At 38.4% G+C, this 18546-nt stretch overlaps 3 protein-coding genes across 5 annotated transcripts in view; all 3 read right to left on the bottom strand.

Annotated features, from left to right (window-relative positions):
* Nucleotides 1-3966, bottom strand: part of prkra (protein kinase, interferon-inducible double stranded RNA dependent activator) — a 30135-nt gene extending 26169 nt beyond the window's left edge. For both annotated transcript variants that reach the window (XM_006788439.3, XM_006788440.3), the window contains exons 1-3: nucleotides 3737-3966; nucleotides 878-1053; nucleotides 301-382 (exon numbers count right to left, since the gene is read on the bottom strand). In XM_006788439.3, coding sequence (XP_006788502.2) covers nucleotides 301-382; nucleotides 878-1053; nucleotides 3737-3774 — 296 coding nt within the window. In that variant the 5' untranslated portion in view covers nucleotides 3775-3966. The remainder of the gene's footprint in view (nucleotides 1-300; nucleotides 383-877; nucleotides 1054-3736) is intronic.
* Nucleotides 3967-7288: 3322 nt separating this feature from the next.
* On the bottom strand, nucleotides 7289-13314 carry casp10 (caspase 10, apoptosis-related cysteine peptidase). 2 transcript variants are annotated; one of them, XM_006788437.3, is made up of 8 exons: nucleotides 12912-13314; nucleotides 11354-11631; nucleotides 11133-11238; nucleotides 10792-10927; nucleotides 8900-8994; nucleotides 8573-8681; nucleotides 7997-8495; nucleotides 7289-7881 (listed from the first exon to the last, which is right to left on the bottom strand). In XM_006788437.3, exons 2-8 carry the CDS (start codon nucleotides 11626-11628, stop codon nucleotides 7704-7706), a joined length of 1398 nt encoding a protein of 465 aa, XP_006788500.2. In that variant the 5' UTR covers nucleotides 11629-11631; nucleotides 12912-13314; the 3' UTR covers nucleotides 7289-7703. The 2 variants fall into 2 exon arrangements, with proteins under 2 accessions (XP_006788500.2, XP_006788501.2); XM_006788438.3 differs by having other exon boundaries at nucleotides 13245-13313.
* A 1013-nt stretch (nucleotides 13315-14327) lies between these two features.
* LOC148098263 (protein FAM237A-like) lies at nucleotides 14328-16192 on the bottom strand. The gene is made up of 2 exons (XM_087830069.1): nucleotides 15847-16192; nucleotides 14328-14431 (listed from the first exon to the last, which is right to left on the bottom strand). The coding sequence occupies exons 1-2, from the start codon at nucleotides 16190-16192 to the stop codon at nucleotides 14328-14330; spliced, it is 450 nt and encodes a 149-aa protein (XP_087686195.1).
* Between the last annotated feature and the right edge of the window lie 2354 nt (nucleotides 16193-18546).

The raw sequence follows: 18546 nt of genomic DNA, 5'->3' as shown, positions 1-18546 counted from the left end.
TCCAAAATGATTCAAAATGCAGACAGATTGAGTTGTTAAAGTTCCACAACACTGGCATGGTTTTGACTGAAACTAATATGGGATGCAATTAATTTTTTCATTGCTCATTAATCTAATTATAGCCTTGATGATTTACCCAGAAAATGAACATAAATTATCAGAGCGTTGCTGTTGCCAACTTTATTTGGCAGCACAAAGTCCGCTTGCTATTCAAAGAGGCAAATATTCATTATTTGCAAACCTCTAAGGAGTACAACTTTTATTTCCAACCAGTAATTTAAATGATTACACTCTACTTACATGACTCCAGCATCTATGTTCATAGCTTTTAGAGCAGCCTCTGCAGCCTGGTGTTTAGCAGCCTTTTTACTCGGACCTTGACCTGAAAAAAAAAGACCAATCAGTTGCCTGTGTTATACAATATCAAAACAGCAATAATAATAAACCTAACTGAAAGCCACAGTATCCTAATCAAATGTAAAGTGTGAGAGGCTAGTTGGAAGAACAAAAAGACTTCAACTTTAAAGCCTTTTCCCCCTAAAGCATAGGCTTGGTGACAGATGTTAAATACAGACACTAAGTCATATCTCATCACCTCAACATGAAGAGCATTCCAACTGCTTCTCACCCTTTTTCTCTGGACCTGCACTTTTCTATGCCTAAAGTGTGATATCTTTGTTAAAAAACAAGGGATACAGAGGGTAAATTTAAACACTTTGCTTCAGCAACAGAAGAGAAATTCAACAAAGTGACAAAGAACATGTTGCAGCCTGAGGCACTCTCTCTGAATTACCACGGTGCAATTTTCACCTCAAATAAAAGCCCTCATTCGGTGACAGCCAGCTATCAGCACAGCAGGGGTGACAGCGTAGCCTACCTATGCCGCTTACGTCACCGACTGTCACGCTGAAGACAAAGCTGGGCTGGTGAGCCTCTCCTTCAGCCCTCTCCATCACGTACACAGGAAGGTTTCCGCTTTTCGTGCCATATTCATGCAGGATCTGTATCGGCGTCTTCCCCGAGTTGCTTTTCTGTGATTCGTTTGTATCCAAGCTGCACATAGTGAACACAAGGACAGACAAATTATGAGCTATGACTGTAATAACGCACACGTTAAATTTGAATGACAGAATAACAAATGAAAACAGGATGACTGAGTGTGCACTTAAACTGCTTATAAAATGTAAGAAAAAAGTGAAAACGCCCATGTTTTCCCAGTTTTATCAGCCCTAGTGCCGAAAATGTAATTATATCTCATTTTTGTCTTAAAACAAACAACAAAAGGCGGCCAATACCCAAATGTTAATGAACAGAATTTTAGTGGCCAGAATAAGTCAATTTCTCTAAATAATGAACTAAACCTTTAATCAATGAAATAATGGTTTAATCAAAGAACTGTTTTGCAATTTCTTCACCTAACCATGGCAGCGACACAGATCATCTGAGACATTATCGACTGACAAGAACAGTCTTAGTTTGTAAATGACTGGTTCTTACATAGAGCTTTTCTACTCTGTACGAGCACTCAAAGCGCTTTATACAGCTAATTCATTCACCCCATCACACCCATTCACACAAGCACTTCTAAGCTTAAGTCAAGTCAAGTCAAGTCAAGTCATCTTTATTTATATAGCACATTTAAAAGACATCAAGTGTTGCCCAAAGTGCTGAACAGAGGGATAATATAATAAAAGAATTAAAATAGAAAGAAAACATTTAAAAAAAAAAAAAAAAAGAATTGTAAGACATGTAATATCAAAGAGATCCGAAAGCTTTGGAAAATAAGTAGGTCTTGAGATTCGATTTAAAGACTTCCAAGGATGAAGAGAATTTTATGAAGGGGGGATGACTATTCCAGAGTCTCGGGGCGGCAATGGAGAAAGCCCTGTCACCTCTAGATTTGAGCTGGGAGCGTGGAACTGATAAAACCATCTGACTTGAGGAGCGCAGAGATCAAGTGGGTAAGTGCAGGCTAAGAAGATCTGAAATGTAACCTGGTGCCAAACCATGGAGGGCTTTAAAAACAAACAACAAACAAGCTTAAATGCTAAGTATCTAACATTCATACACATTCACACTCCGATGGATGCATGGGGTTAGTATCTTGCCCAAGGATATTTGGCATGCAGCCTGGGATTGAACCACCGACCTTCTGGTTAGTGGCTGATCCGCTCTGCCACCCCCAGGAAATGTATTTAACAGTGAGGATGGTAAAGTAAATGGAGCAGTTACTTTCAGAGTAATGCAGTCTAGTGAGTCTATTAAAGTTTTAATTGCATCTATTATGTCTCAGACTACACTCTATTGTAATTCCTGTGACATGCCACTTCATTTGCCATATTAGAGCCCGACTGATATATCAGCCGGTATTAGCTATTTGCATACAGTGTATCAGAAAATAGCCATTTATTGGCTTTTACAAACAGCTAATAAATGAAAATTTTAATAAATAAATAAAAGAGTAAAGAACAGACAGTAGAAACATCTTTCAACTATAGTCTGAGTGTTGATGTTACAGAGTTTTGCAGCTTTCACCTTCACTTTGTTGTGTTGGCAACACAAAAACCCCAAATACAACAAACAGTGGAACCAAGCAGTCTTGAAGAGCAAAAACAAGTAATCCATGACTTGTTGCAGAAAAAAAAATTCTATTAAAAGTGAATTGTCATATTATCCTATTAAGAACAATAAATAACAAATAAATACCACACTTAACAAATGTTAGAAAAATCTGTTCATGTCTTCAGTCTGAAAGAAAAAAAAAAACAAATATGTTGTCCAGTATATTGTTGTTGACTTTTTTAAAATCTCCTAATATTGGCATCCTATATCAGTCAAGCTCGATCGGAGAAGACTCATAGACGTAGTGAAAGAGGACATACAGATGGTTGCTGTGGCAGGTGGCAGGAGATGAGCTGTGGAGACCCTTTAAGGGAGCAGCTAAAAGAAGATGATAATGATGATTCTGGAAGGGTTGCTAAAAATTAAAATTACATTGAATTAAATTAAATTAAATTAAAAGCTCTCTTTTTCTCTGCTTGCACACACTATGTACAGCAGAGGTTTTCCCAATGTGCCACATAAATTAACAAAGCAGCTTTTCAGACTATATACATTTAAAACTGTGAGTGTCAGTCTCTTTGTTTGTAGACTGTAAGGAAGGTATTGGGCCTATGGAGATTCACATCATGGACGTGCAGCCAACAAACCGGCAGCAACTGACTGTGCGATGCTGTCATGTCAGTGTGGAGCAACAATCTCATTCACCACCTTGTTGAATGAGAGAGCACTGAAGGCAAAAGGTATCATTCATCATCTCTACCATCAGCATCATCGCCCCACGTTTTTAACCCTGGAAGTTGTACCTCTACCACCATCTTTGTTATGACTGAATTCTCCCATTGATTACAGCTCTAGGGTATTTGGCTTCCACCTCTTTCTCTCTGATGATGATGTCTCCTTTTCATACAGAGCGGATAGCTGTGGTGAATCACTGCAGACATTTTTTTTATTATTTACCGCCATTTAATTTAAAAGATTAGTGAAAGAAGCAAGACGTAAATACAACTTAAGACCAAATACTTGGCACGACTTCAGCTGTAGCTTCTAGCTAATATACCATAATATGCACTTTAATTTAACTACATTATTATTTGACATAAACAAGACATGCAAGCGGTTTGGTTGATTGTGGACCGTTACCTCTAATCATGACTACTATCAATAAAACACTGACCTCGCATCCTCGCTTTTCACTGCTGGTGATTGAGACATGTTTGCAGCTCACGGTTCCTCACAGGTCTGATTACAGACTCTGTTCCGGCCAAAACAACTTTTAAACACGACGATGAGATATTTTTCTGGACATCTAGCAATGATTCTGTGATGAACATTAAGTGGCCTGTCAACGTTAGCAACTCCTCACTGTACTTTCGCCGGGGAAACAATCGCCAGTTTAACATTATATCAACATCCGGATCAACGCGGGTCAAACGCACGTCAGAATGTGTGAGCTAAAGCGTTTACTGCCACCTACCGGCGAGTCGTACCTATTCAACTGGACGGGACAGTGTCCCCGTAAAACATGTTTTAGATAATTTTTTTAATAAAAAAAAAAAAATCAAGATTAAATTGTAAAAAAAAAAGTTGTATTACGTTATCTTTAAACATTTACAGTTACTATTTCTACTACTGCTACTAGTGTTACCACTACTACTACTACTACTACTTAATAATAATAATAATAATAATAACACTAATATAATAATAGCTGGCATTGACAAAAAGAACACAAAGAACAGCAAGGCTCGTTTAAACAGCAAAACAACAGGAAAATAGGTATCATAGATTGAGAATGTAAATGATAACATTTTCTGCTGGTTAAAGCCTGGCTATAGAGTAGAGGTGGTTATGGTCTGTCCCCACAGTAAGAGTATGATGCAATTAAATCTAATGCAGTTGCAATGGTAGCACTGTAATTTCCCAGTTGCTGTTTTTTTGTTCTAGTTTTTCAATTTATGTTTATTTTATTGTTCGTTGACGTTGTTCTGCATGAAAAAAGCCAGTTCAAAAGAACAATCCTGCTTTCCATGTGGGTACTCCAGAAGTCTGTTTGAACAGTGTTTAGTAGATGAATCATTAAATTAAATTTACTGGGGTAAATAACAAGTGGTTTGGGTGGATAAGGAAATGCATTCCAGACAACCTCATCCCATTTGTGAAACATGGTGGTGATGCTGTCATTGTTTGGGTGTGTTTTGCTGCATACGGGCCAGGACAGCTCACCATCACTGAAAGAGCAATGAATTACATGCTACGCCTCCAAATTCTAAAGGAAAATGTTGGGAAATTTGTCTGAAGTGAATCTCAACGGAAAGCAGTTGTGCAAAGCAACGGCCCTAACCAATCAAGTGGTTCTACAAAAGGACGGTCATAAAGAAATTGAGTTATTATATTTAAACCAAGAGAAATCTCATGAAAGAGCCCGAAGTAAGGAAACATACCAAACACCCAAAGCTTCAAGACAACTGAGCTTAAAGCTTTAAGCTTAAGGTTGTGTAAGACTGATATGACCGTCTACTGTTTTCCTAATAATGTTAGACTGATATTTGTTAGATCAGTTTAGCTGGGTTCACTTTATTACCTTTTACAACTTGCAAATTCTAAAATTAAATAAAGCACACAGTAAAATGCCATATTTGGAAAATCAGAACAAAGGCTAATTCCACAATTATTCATAATTTTGGAAATAATATTCATTGGTGTATATTTCTTAGACCATATTTTTCTCATATATGTATTTAATGTAACTTTGCATGCATAGTGTATTGTGGTTTCATATAACTGAATGCTGTAAATTTTCATTGTGCGTTGTGGATGTGAAACACCAACGAGGGACAAGTTTTTGGAAATTAGGGCGCATTTTGATTCACCACTGAAACGCATGAAATTGCCTGTAGAAGCCAAAGTTGGTCAGGCCACACTGTTAGCTATGGTTGAATTTCATTCGATCCTGACCTCAACTCACCAGCTTGCCTTTATAGATATTATAGATGTACTTCTTGCTGACTTACTAAAGCAGGCAGCTTTTTTAATGTCAGGTTGTTGGTAAGTAGTTAGTAACCAGATTAAAGCCATTTGCTTTTGTATTTTAAGTCCTTTTATAACTTTTACCCTGCAGTACTTTAAACTGGCTGACCATTTCAATGAGCAGAGGACACGGTATTTCAGTTATAGTCTACAACTTGCTTAAATTGCAGTCATTCAAACACTCTGTCCATTCAGAAAGAGTTCCAGTGTGGGCTGAAAAGTTATGCAAATTCATAGTTACATTTAATTTTACCATAAACTCATATAATACACACCTAACATCCTAACGGCAGTGCAGGGCAGGGAGACTGATCCTGGGTGTCTGTCAGTCGGACACAAGCAAATCAGAGAAGCAGTTCAAGGGACTTGTATGGAGTCGACCTGAAGGTGGAGACAGAGGTTCAAGTGCTGGGTTTCTGCAGCTCAGACATGGTCAATAACAACAGGAAAGTCGGATCAAACCGACAAAAAACCCACAGCCATGACTAGTACGAAAGTCATTCTTGGGTTTGTGTCATAGTTAATGTTTTGCCTTGTTTGTCTTTGTGCTCCTCCTTTCTGCTGTTCCCTGAGAATTTATTTTTGGAGGGGCAGACTTTGTTATATTTTGTTGTAATTCAGCCACCAAAGTTTTGACTTATCCTTTTACCCCCCAAAAACAATTTTAAAAAACTCACATAGCAGCTTTCTCAGTGTGTTCCCTGGCCACATCTCTGTAGAAGTTGCACTGGCAGTCCCTGTCAGACCTAAACATCTACTATTACTTTCAGCATGTGAGCTGCTCAGCTCAAAGGAAATTACTGAATGCTAAGTAAGAATGTTCTCATGTTTTTGGCACTTTCAGTATATGGTTCAGTGTCTCCCGCTGCAGTCTGGTTCGATAAACAAGACTCAGAGCTAAAGTTGGTGTACTGATCACTCCATGAGTGAGTGAAAATTGTTTGCAATACACATAAATCTCTGTCATATGGATGCATTGTTGAAACCATTTGGAGACAAAACAAGCGAGTGAAGTCTGTCTAAACTATGAAAGAAGAACTCTTATTTAGTAAATGTCTATGAGCTCTATGTTGCCATGGTAATGTTACCTATAATATTTTTCATAGCAAAAAACTTCTGCAAGAAGTCGAGCATTTGGAGGGAGAAGCAACAAACAATGCAGTAAAAGGAAAGGAGAAGGCGGTTGATTGACAAGTGTGACTGGTTGTTACAGGGAAATATGGTTTCAACAGATTATCAGTATGTGGAAAATACTTGCGTGCTGAGGTGTTGCAGCGATAGCACGAGCATTTAGGCAGCCTGTCAGAACAGGTACAGGAACAGAGTGAGGCCTTGCGCTCTGAGTCACACATTCTGTAGGCGTAGCTTTGTCAATTTTACTTTTAATTGTTGCAATTTTTGTTGTAGAGATTTGGACTCCCGATTATTAGACAAAGTCAAACGAGGCTAAATGTCAAAAGGTTCATTTTAAATCTTAACACATTACTGACTACAAAATATACACAGTATACATCTAAAGCGTTAATGATTGTGGGAAAGGCAGCTGTGACTCACTGTCATGAGGTGGATGGATCACTAAGGAGGCTGACGTTACAAAGTTTCTTGTATAAGGCAAGTCTTTAACCTTCACTGCGTTTGTCTTGTAAGGAGTGTGTTAGAATTACAGTGCTTGTTGACAAAACATTTTTATAAAGAAACTGAGAAGTATTTTTTAGTAGATTCTGTATTTTGATGTAATGCAGTATTCCTTGATTTTCACTTTTCACTTACAACAGTTAATTAATTCATTAGCATCAATAGAGAATCTCTATGGCACTTAGAGAATGTTGTTATAATCCAACACTAACAGCAGAATTAACATTTAACTCTTAAAAACATCCTGATCGAGAGCATGTTAGCATAAGTAGCATAAGTTACCACAGTGACCTGGTGAGGTTATCGAGAGCCACATTTATTAAGAACATTAATCTTGATTTGTATCACAGAGGACTAAAATTCAAATTATTCTACACAAAACTGCATTAAAAATATTTTGATAGAAAACTTCTGCATTTCAACAAATTGTTGCGTTTAATTCTTGATCTGCATCCACAACTCGTAACGTAACGTAAAGATCAAGAATTTGACAATGCTTTGTGAATAGATGGAGGAGGGACGTTGGGAACCGGAAACACCACCTTCTTCCTGAGTGAGAAGGCTGGCTGAGGCATCTGCTTTCTTTGACCATACTCATCACTCTTCTTACTAACATCTGCATTCACTTTTGTCAGGATTGACATGAGATCAAACTCCCTAGGAAAAATAAGATACAGGGTGAGCTAATGTACAACATTTTTGTAAAAAAAAAAAAAAAAAAAAAAAACTTAATAAAAAAAAAAAATTATATTTGATATTTTGGTTCACTAACCTGGGCACCATCTGAACAAGGTTTTGGCACAAAGACTGAATAAACCAGGTGCCATTGGTTCTCTCTCTGAAGGAAACATGAAAAGGAACTGTGGCCATTCCCAGCAGGAAATCTGCACTATTTGGGATACCCTGTTTAGCCTTTATAGCATCAGTCCAATGAAAGCTGTATGCAGAGCTATCAGATTCAATGAAGACAGCTTGCTGCTCGCTGTTTCCCTGGCAGGCCTGGATGAAAAACAGCTTGGGCTTGCCCACTAAAGACGGGCAATTTAATCCATTGAAAAGGTCCGTCAAATCGCTGATCTTGACAGTGGATCCATCCACACCGTACACGCTGCCTTCCACACCATGACTCAGAACACAGCACACTACGCAGTCAAACCGACTGTGGTCTCTTTTGCCAAGCTCCTTGAACACAGAGAGCATCTCGTTCGTGTCACAGTCATGGTGGCTCTCCACTTTAAAGCCGAGCCACTGAAACACACTCTGCAGACATTCTGGAAGAAACAGACGATCTAAGGATGATGCAGGACCACAAACATGCAGCGTATATTGACTGTCAAAATTTGCTTACTTTGATCCACTGCAGTTCCTTCCCGTTTCTTTAGTTGGCTGAAGTTATCGTTGTTAACAATTAAACAGATGCCCCTCTTTTCAGATGTCATGGGATATGTTCCCAAGCCCTACAGAGAGAAATGACACAGATTACATTGAAGACATAATTCAGTGCATTACTTGTAAACTTCTATTTGATCCACAAATTAAACTCTGAAATGAAAACTAAGTATACAAAGGGAAGAATGATCCGCCTGGAGGGCTCCAGCTCAAATTAAAGTGCCAGGGCCCTAACCAGTGATTACGATTACGCATGTCGCATATATAAGAAAAAAAGTACACACACCTCATCTTGTGTGTTTGTAGATGGCGATATCGGCATGGTGACGGACTCCTTTTCTTGAGTTGATATAGCATCAGTTGTCATAACAGGACAGGTGACTGCAAAGAAGGGCAATAATTGCGGGGGGAACAATTATATTTCAATGTTTTAAACGTCTGGTTTTATTTCACAAAAAGCTAAACAAGAGTTTAGCTATTGTTTGAATCACGACTGCTCGTCTCAGTGCTTAACCCATTCGATTCAGTTCAATTTACACAGTGCTATGTCAAAACAACAGTTGGCTCAAGGCGCTTTATATTCTAAGGTAAAAGGTTTTGCAACAGTGGGAAGGAAAAACTCCCTTTTAACAGGAAAAAACCTCCAGCAGGTTTAGGCTCAGGGAGGGGCAGCCATCTGCCGCAACCGGTTGTGGGTGAGGGGATGAAGATACCAAAGACATGCTGTGGAAGAGAGACACTGTTTATGTGACTGACACTCATGTTTTATCTCCACCATAAGAGGGATGCAGGAAAGTCAAATTCAAAGATCATTAAAAATGATTTAAAACCAAAACCTTTGACTAATTCCTGACTGAAGTTAATGATTCTAACAAACTGATTTAGAGTATTAAATGACTTTGCTTGTATTCGTATGCAATAGTGATACAAAAATAACCTAAGTAAACTTTGATAGACTTAAAAAAAACAACAACATAATAATATTGTTTCAAACCGTAAGCTTAAGACAATTTTGAAACCCGCTTTGAACCAGATATGGCTATCCAAGCATCTAAATGGAATGCAAAAGGAAATATGTTGTTACTGGACTTTTACAGTTAGCTGGTTTTCCAAATGGGCCCCTCCCCAATAAAGATCGACAATTGCCCTGATAAGAATCAGAGCAAACAGAGTACTAGCTTCGCTCTAGTAAAAACAAAAAAAAAAAAACAGAACCGTTAATAAGATGGAAAGTGACTGTAAAGTGAAGTGAAGATAAGACACAGAACCCTCTATTTAAAGCAAATGGTCAAAGTGCATGCCTGCCCTGATTTAAGGCTATGGTTAGATAAACTTTACTTATGTCTTTTCACAGGCATAAAGTCATAAAGCACTGTACAACAGTTAATAGAATGGAAAAAACAAACAAACATAACCTGAAAAAGCAACCTGTCACAACAGAATAAAAATAATGAAATAGGATAATAACATTAATAAAAAGAGAATGTCAACAGAAGGCCTGGCTAAACAGGAAAATTTCAACAGAAGGTTTTTGACTCTTCAGAGTCGCAGAGAGAAACATAGCTGAAGTGGTAGACTGCTCCAGAGTCTTGGTGTCACAAACTGAAAACCTCTGTCTGCAAATGAACACTGTGAGAAATAAGATGTTACAGTGAAGAATAAAATATTACAACTGCATTTAATAATTTATTCCAGGGTTAGTGTTTTGGTCCATCTTCCTCCCCTCACCCTGTTGGCATCAGACAGCTGCCCCTCTCTGAGCTTCATTCTGCTGGAGGTTTCTTAATTCAGACGTTAAAAATAACTTTTTCCTTCCTGCCATCACCATGTGCTGCTCATACGAGGTTGTGTGATTGTTTACGTTTATTTCCTTATTATGTAGGATGTTTACCTTACAATACCAAGCGCCGTGAGGCAACTCTTGTTGTGAGTTGTAGAATAACAATGGACCTAGAATTGAACCTTGTGGAATCCCACAGATTAGAGGACCTGTGTTTTTGTCCCAACAGAAAAGTAATCTAATTACCTCAGCATAATTAAAATAGAAAAGAATAGAACTTTGTTTCTTTTCCATCTTTACTTACAAAACAAAGTAAACAGAATGGCAAATAGACTCAAAAATAATATCAAATGAAACTGAAATTACATTCAGCAGGAGAAGTTTTGTGAATAGCTTACCTCGCCGTTTTTTAAACTGGTTGATCTTAGCATTCAGCATGGGACACACCTCCTTCACTATGGTCTCCAGGGTGTTTAGATTACTTTCGCTAAGGAGGTCCATGCGCTCCATCTCCAGGAAGACTTCCAGTGTAGTCTGAAAATGACACAAGGTCTTTGCACTGATGGAAATATGAAGTGTATGTGCGGAAGTTCTGCAGGTTTGTTCAAAGAAAAATGTGACAACGTATGGCAGGTGATGCTACAGGTAACAAGTACACATACATAACACATTGTTATAAAGAAGGACTAGAATGAAATATTATGGGCTACATTTACCACATTTCTGAAGGCTCACTTACAATATGTTCCCCCAGTTTTCTACGTGGGATCATCGTGTTTAACAAGAACTTCACTTCTCTCAGATCGTCATCAGTAATTTCTTCAGAGAGGCTGTAAAGAAGCTTCCTGGAATTACAAAAAAACATTTGATAGAAATAGCTTTACAGATTAAAATAAATTTGTCAATGTAAACCTAAATCAGAAAAACAAAACAGTACGAAGGAAAACATGAACGGCATACCTGTAGGGAGAAATGAGGCTCGTTGTTGTACGTGGAGCGAGACAGAGATCCCGGATCAGTGCATGATGTTCAGTAGTGACCAGAAGCTCGGTCAGGAGCTGTGGGTTCTCAGGTGAGAGATGGTCTTGTTTCATCAGGCAGGAGAAGAGCTCACTGGCCGTTTCCACCTTGTTTGGCTTTTGGTCCAGGAGGTCAGTGCAAAGAAAGACCAAGGCTTTCACTTCGTCTTTAGACAGTGCCTTACCCACCTTTAGCAAAAAATTTTGGAATTCCATTTCCTGTATTTAAAACAACGTACAAGACTTTCAGAAACCAGAAATTTAAATATGTAGCCTAGGTCTGTTGTTTAACTATGCAAAGTGGTCACATCATGCAAATTGCTCCTTGGAGAAATGACTCAAAAATAGTCATTTCAATAATACTTTTTTGCATTCTAGAAGATTTTACGTCTCTTACAAAAAGGCAAATAAATAGGGCTGTCTTGATGTTGGATGTTTTCTCCGTTATTATTATTATTATTATTATAGCATGTCTAGAATATCTTATTTGATGTCTAGAATACAAAATTGATGTATCCATAACTCAACGAGAGCTGCCCCTTACTACCAACTGCACCATGGCCTCATAATTCCGGCTGACCATGTCCATCCACCCCTTTATGACCGCAGTGTATCTATCTTCTGATGGTTGCATCCGGCGGGATATTACACCGTGTCGCAAACATCAAATCATCTCAAGGTGGTTTCCTGAACATGACAATGAACTCGTTGCACTGAAAAGCCCTCCACAGACATTATGGTCTTAATCCAACAGAGCACCTTTGAGAGGTGGTGGAAGTGGAGATCCATATCATCGGTGTGAAGCTGAGAAACCTGCAGCAACTGTGTGATGCCATCATGTCAATATGCACCAAAATCTCAGACGAATGTCACCAGCACCTTGTTGAATATATGCCATAAAGAATTAACACATTTAATATTTACCCAGATTTTTTCAACGTAATTTAATACTGAGGCTATATACCCACAAAATACCCCACACATTATCTAATATTGGTTCACGACTAGGGTTGCCAAACTCTACATGGGACTGCACAGCATTTTTTTTTCTTAACCTCCCTCTCATTCCTTGAGGCCATGTATGTCCATTTAGTCTGGATCTGGAGCACACACATTTTTCTGAAGTTGAGCTTTCACCCAATGCATATAAAGGGAAGGCTTTTTATTGTAGACAGAAGCAAGTTAGTCTGTCAAATGCAATAATCAGGGAACGTTAGAAATGACCAAAAGTTAAAAAAAAAAAAAAAACAAAAAAAAAAAACCCCGTCACACATGGCTTCAAAACGTAAACCAACCTATGATAGCATCCCTGTTGAAACCTCAAAACAACTTAGGTTTCGTTTTAACCTTATTGAATAACATGGTAACACGTAGGGTTTACTGTATTCTCATTTTTCAGTTAGTCTTATGTCCCGGAAAATACATTGCATAACTTCAGCACACTTAAAGGTAACCCATGGTAGCCATCTGTGCTCAAACACCATCTCGTGCAGTGGTACCTGTATGGACACGCGTTGACAGCTTGTCTAAAGGACGACGACGATACTGGTTGTTTATGTCCACATACTTCCAGCGTACTTCATGTTGTCGGTGGCTGCTGAAAAATGGTTTAACTCGCCATCGAGAACGTCACAGACTTCGTAGTGCAACGGGAACTTTTCAGTAGTTAAAGTAAGTCCAGGCGAGTAAGCAGGAATCGAAAGTGAAAGAGAGTCTGACGCATCGACAAGCTAGTTACTGTGCGGATCACTTAAATGTAAAGGTGAAAATATAGCAACCTGTTTTCACTCAGTGGGATGTGCACTCTAACCTGGCATTATGTTAACAACTACCTGTGTGACGCACGTGGCCTCGTTTGGGAATCACCTCTGAGTCAGCCTGGAGTCATGTCTGGGCAAGTCCCCGACGAGGCAGGGTAATAATAAATCTAGATTGAGTAACTACTGTATATAAAGTCTGTAGACTAATAAAAGAAAAGTGCTGACTCCTGTCTACCTTTAAAATATTATGATCACTGTAACATCAAACTCTGCCTTGTGTCTGCTAACAGGATTGTCTTTTATACCCATAAAAGACAAATTTGTGTTGCTTTCATCGTTCATTTCCTAATGAATTCTCTGGAAAAATGTAGTTTTGAAGTCCATTTTTTGTTACAGAAATTTACTTGGTCCTTAAGACAACTCTAAAACAGTGGCTCTCTTCAAACCCAAACTAATTAATTGTCTAATGGCAGAAACATTCTCACTCCCCTGTTCCAGCTGCTTATATTCTACATGTCCTCCATTTCACCTGGCAGAAAAACCTCAGATCAAATTAGTGAGCAGTTTGAGTTTGGAGGAAATTCTGCTTAAATGTAGATCAAATCGCATTTCCTGTGAAGTTAGAGTCTGACGGCCAGGTTTTATTTGCTGACTGATTTATTTTGACATTCAGGGAATTACAGCTCACAGCAGTGAAAAAACATTTCCGCCTGAAATGAACAATCAGGCACAACTATTCTGATGAAAAGACAGCCCAAACATTATAACAAAATCACAACTCTTGATATGAACAGTACATCAGACAAGATTCAAATCTTAATTCAAAATAATAATTTTAATAATAATTAAAAATTAAAACTGCATAATCATTGAAGCATGATTTGAGATTGATAAAAACAAGCTGTAGTCATTAAAAGGGGGTGGGGTAAAATTTTATGTTGCCAAATTTTTTTCGCTTTGAAGTGTTGGATAAGTGGGATAACAAAGCTCAGTCTCCTAAAAGTAACGAGGTCTCAGCTATTTATGTTTACATAAATCGGATCCTATAAGTAAAACTCACTTTAAGAAAAATCTAGTTTTTCCTCTGGGAAAAAATGTTTATAAAAAAGCTATGTACTTTGAATTATCCTTAATCTTTTCTAGTAGTTGTGCGTTTTATTTTGGGTCTGTCTTCAGGGTCTTGATTTGCCCTCTACGTCTCACTCTCACATGGAGCCACGCGTGGGACTTTGCTCCTGAGCGGTTGAATCTGAAGGATTCTAAAGAAAAAGAAAAAAAGACAGAAAATGCTAAGCATGTTACAAAATTCATGGGGCAATAGATGCTTGTATCGAAAGTCAATTGCATTAAAAAAAAATAGACATTTAAGTCAAAAAGCATTGTTTTAAAGCTTTCAGTGCAAGAGATGTAGTACCTATGGCACTTTGGCTCCAGATTTGACGCTTCACTAAACAGCTAAAATGAAACAACAGAGAAAAGCCTGCAGTGAGAAGAGTGATAATGGGGTCCTGTGACTGACCAGAAAGCTAAAAAGAGAGGAAAGCAGAGACCAGGCAGCCACAGGGAGCCGTTGTAGTGAACGGGTGTGTAAAGCTTTGCAAAGGTTGAATCCCAGCTACAGTCAGATGCAGGAGCTGCAACAAGGTATAAAGATGCCCAGATGGTTAGGAAAGGATAAATCCAGTTGATTTTTATAAAGGAGAAATTAATCAGGATTAGCAACGATTGTTATGTCCCAAGACTAGGGTTGCCAACCGTCCCTTGAAAAACGGAATCGTTCTGTATTTAGAAACAAAAGTATTGAGCTGAAAAGGGACGCACTTTGTCAAATGGTTAAAAAAATAATTTCACACACAAAAACAAGAGCTAAAAAATTCCCCACACTGGGAAAGGTGAAGACAATCGGGTCGCCCAGCCCTGGCCATGAGGTGTCCCTTATTTATTTTTCAGGGAGTTGGCAACCCTACCCAAGACACTTACCCCCCCCCCCCCCCCTCCCCCCAGGATGATTCCCAGGTTTCTTGCCATCCCAGCTGGCACCACCACCACCTCATTGTTAGTGACCTGGTCTCTGTGAGAGGACACTTACTCAGCTCTTTCCAGGGTAGAAATCTAATGTTCATTTCTCCTTTTAAGTTTCACCCTGTGCTGTCGGTGTATGACAACTTTAAGTAGAAAAAGACCCCTCGTGTGAAGGAAGAGTCACAGTGAAACAGACTTCAACACAGCAGAGCTGCTATCCAACAGGTTCCAGACGCTGTGGATGTTATTACAGTCGCCATCCCCACTGTGAAGCTTCCGATTACCTGTGTGGTTTTCTCCTGCTCAACAACAAAGCTCTGGTTGTCTGTACCACAGTTGTCTCCCCCATCATCTATTAAGAGAACATGTAAGCGAGTCTCACTGATGCGGGGGAGAAGAGGTTTGACAGAATTCATTCGTCAACATTTACTGAATGAAGGAAAGGTGTACAGCTACACCTAATCAATTATAAATGCACGAGGAGCATTTTAAGGAATGAAAAACTACATTTGCAGGTGAGTTGTGGACTTTAATCTTCAATTCTCCAGTATAAATACAATTTAATATTAATTTTTCTTTTATTGTAAAGAAACTAAATGATCCTACTTACTTATTTGTCTTTGCAAGGAGAAGTGTGTGGTTGAGTAGTCACTGTCAGTAATGAGGGACTGGACAGCAGTTATGTGTCGACGGCCCAGCCCATGACTCCTGGACACAATGCAATTTAGATAGATGTCCCAGAAGACTTGGGCCAGGTCCCAGAACAGTGCAGTGTGTTTGCTGTTGTTTGAAGCCCTGAGTGACTCCATGAGGTCCCAGAAGGCAGGCACTGTGTCAGCAATCCTCGGAGAGCGCATCTCCAGCAGCAGAGCCGAGGAGGCCTCCCAGCATTGCGGATTGCCCCGATGGGCCTTCAGGGGGTCCACCTGACCTGGCTTCTGACCTCGCAGTGGCACGGCGCACATGCAGGTCAGTATGAACACTGTGGCTATGCCCATGTTATTTAGCACCAGGACCATCTGCAAAAGAGCACAGAGCAGCTTTTGTATCAGATTGGTGGTTTTGCATATTTAAAATATATTAAGAGCAGTCATAAACACTTTCGCACAGCATATTTGAATATGCTACATTTGCAAGTGTTCAATCTTTAGTTTGACCATTTGTTTTTCTGGCAAATAAAAACATACTTTTTGGGTTTATTATTCATTTTACACTCCTCAGATCTTCAAATAAATTAAAAACAAAAGAAAAAAACTGGAAACATTTACAATATTGTTCTTAAAGCCTTGGTATTCAGCCCAGCTTTAGCAATAAGTGTTGATGGGGGTTTAATAAATATCCGTTTGGTCTTAACTGACGCCAATGCTTCCCTCCTTTTTATGCAGTGTTAGACTAACGCTTGTCATGTTTATTGACATTCTTAATATTAAACTTGGTTCATTTCCAGTCTTTGCTAAATTTTTCACTATGGCTTGCATTCTTTGTCGCTTTCAGATCTTTGCCATCAGAGGAAAAGCTGCAGCTGGCTCTTTTAAAATAAAAGGAATGAATAATTAAGCGAATTGTGATGACAGTCTGCTTTTAGCTCAGCTGCAGGGGAAGAGGAAGTTTAGAGAGCAGTGCAGTTGACACACCAGTGAAGTCTCACCTTTATTCAGTAGCATGCTGGAACCTGTGAGGACGAACACCTGCAGCTGTTGCATGTCATACTGAAATTTTGTTTAGAGAAAGCATGGCCTGAAAACTTGCTGTGCACAGTTTGTGTTGTCCAGTGTGTTTCCTAGAAAATAAAGTCAGTAGTGCTGAAGCTTTAGATTTAGGTAGACTCATGGGCAGTGGAGTCGTTTGCTGCCAAACTATTGGAGAATGGATTTTAATTTTTGTAAAACAGCACTGACAGAACCTAACTAAGAAGTGCTTTTAATACTCAAGAAGCAGAAATCTGGTTGAGATTTTCTTTCAGAATGTATACACGGTCATTGATGCAACTAACTTTGTGTACCCCAGGACTTTTCCTCAATCGACTCATACTTTGATATGACACAAAATACTGAAAATGTTAATAATTTTTTAAAAGTCATCGTTTGAGTCATCCCATACATTTTTACATAATATTCTAACTACAGTAAGCAATAAAATATAAATGTGTAGAAACTAGACTTTCTTTAAAAAAAATTACATACATTTTTTAGAAGGAATTAAATAAAGCTTTATGTTTATAAATCAAATTAGCTTTAGAATAATTGTCTGTTGAGTGATATGCATGTACACGGAGTGGAAAAAAGGTTACTAAAGAAAATCCAATCTAGTTTGTGGCTTCAGTAAAGAAAAAAAAAGTTTTTAAATCATTACACAAAGACAGATTAGCCGTTTTAGATATTTTTAACAATAATCATTTATCCAGAAAAACAAGTACAGAATAGCTTTAGTGAAGTATAACTTAAGGTGATACGTATGATTAAAAAAAAAATCCACACTTTAAATGCCACGTTCATGCCGCTTGTGATGGAGGCATTACGAGAACCTTTTTCTGTAGTATTTAAGATCCGATAACTGAAACTAAAGCCTTATTAGCTCCCATTATATTTTCCCTATTCAGTTTTAAAGATCAGCTCTCCAAATCCAAACACTAGGCCTAGAAAGGTCTTACTCTGCCTAAAAATCCAAACCTAAACAAGTTATTGTTAAATAAAATATTGTACTTACCACTTAAAGCCTTGGTAGTCAGCCCAGCTTAAGCGTTAATGTGGGTTTGGTAAATATCAGGTTGGTCTTAAGTGACGTCAGTGCCTCCCTCCTTTGCGTGCAGCGTTAGTCTAACGCTTGTCACAATTATCAATCACCTTTTTTTTTAAGCATCATTTCTGCAGATGAACAGTGGCAGTTTAATATTAAACAATTCTGAAATTATTAATTCTCTTGATCACATTCAGGGAAGCATGGGAGCTTAATTTAGAAATATTTGTTATCGTTTATTGCATACTTTAAAGTAATGTGGTTATTTGGCTGATGACTGTTGCCGTATATACAAAATATGTAAGAACTACAAAAGGAAACTGCTGAAATGCCATTTAAAAAGGCAAGACATTATAATTCAGTGGGAGGTTATTGATGTTTAATGCGCATTTAGTGTAATGGAAAGGACATTTATAATGATGCTGGTTATGTGGAGACAGAAGCCACTAACTCATCATAATACTTGAGTTAACTGTCTAATGTTAGTTTTTTAAAAACCAAGCAATTTTAGTACAAGAATGTTCAGGTGAAGTTGCAGTTTACTTCCTGTCCACCTGCTGCAGACTGACCACACTTCAAAGATTTAATATATTTTGCTTACTGCACAAGTTTAGTT

The sequence above is a fragment of the Neolamprologus brichardi genome, chromosome 16 (genome assembly GCF_056152115.1).
Source record: "Neolamprologus brichardi isolate AB-2024 chromosome 16, ASM5615211v1, whole genome shotgun sequence".
Classification (NCBI taxonomy): domain Eukaryota; kingdom Metazoa; phylum Chordata; class Actinopteri; order Cichliformes; family Cichlidae; genus Neolamprologus; species Neolamprologus brichardi.
The sequence above is the reverse complement of the archived record's forward strand: the minus strand, read 5'-3'. Positions and strand labels throughout refer to the sequence as shown.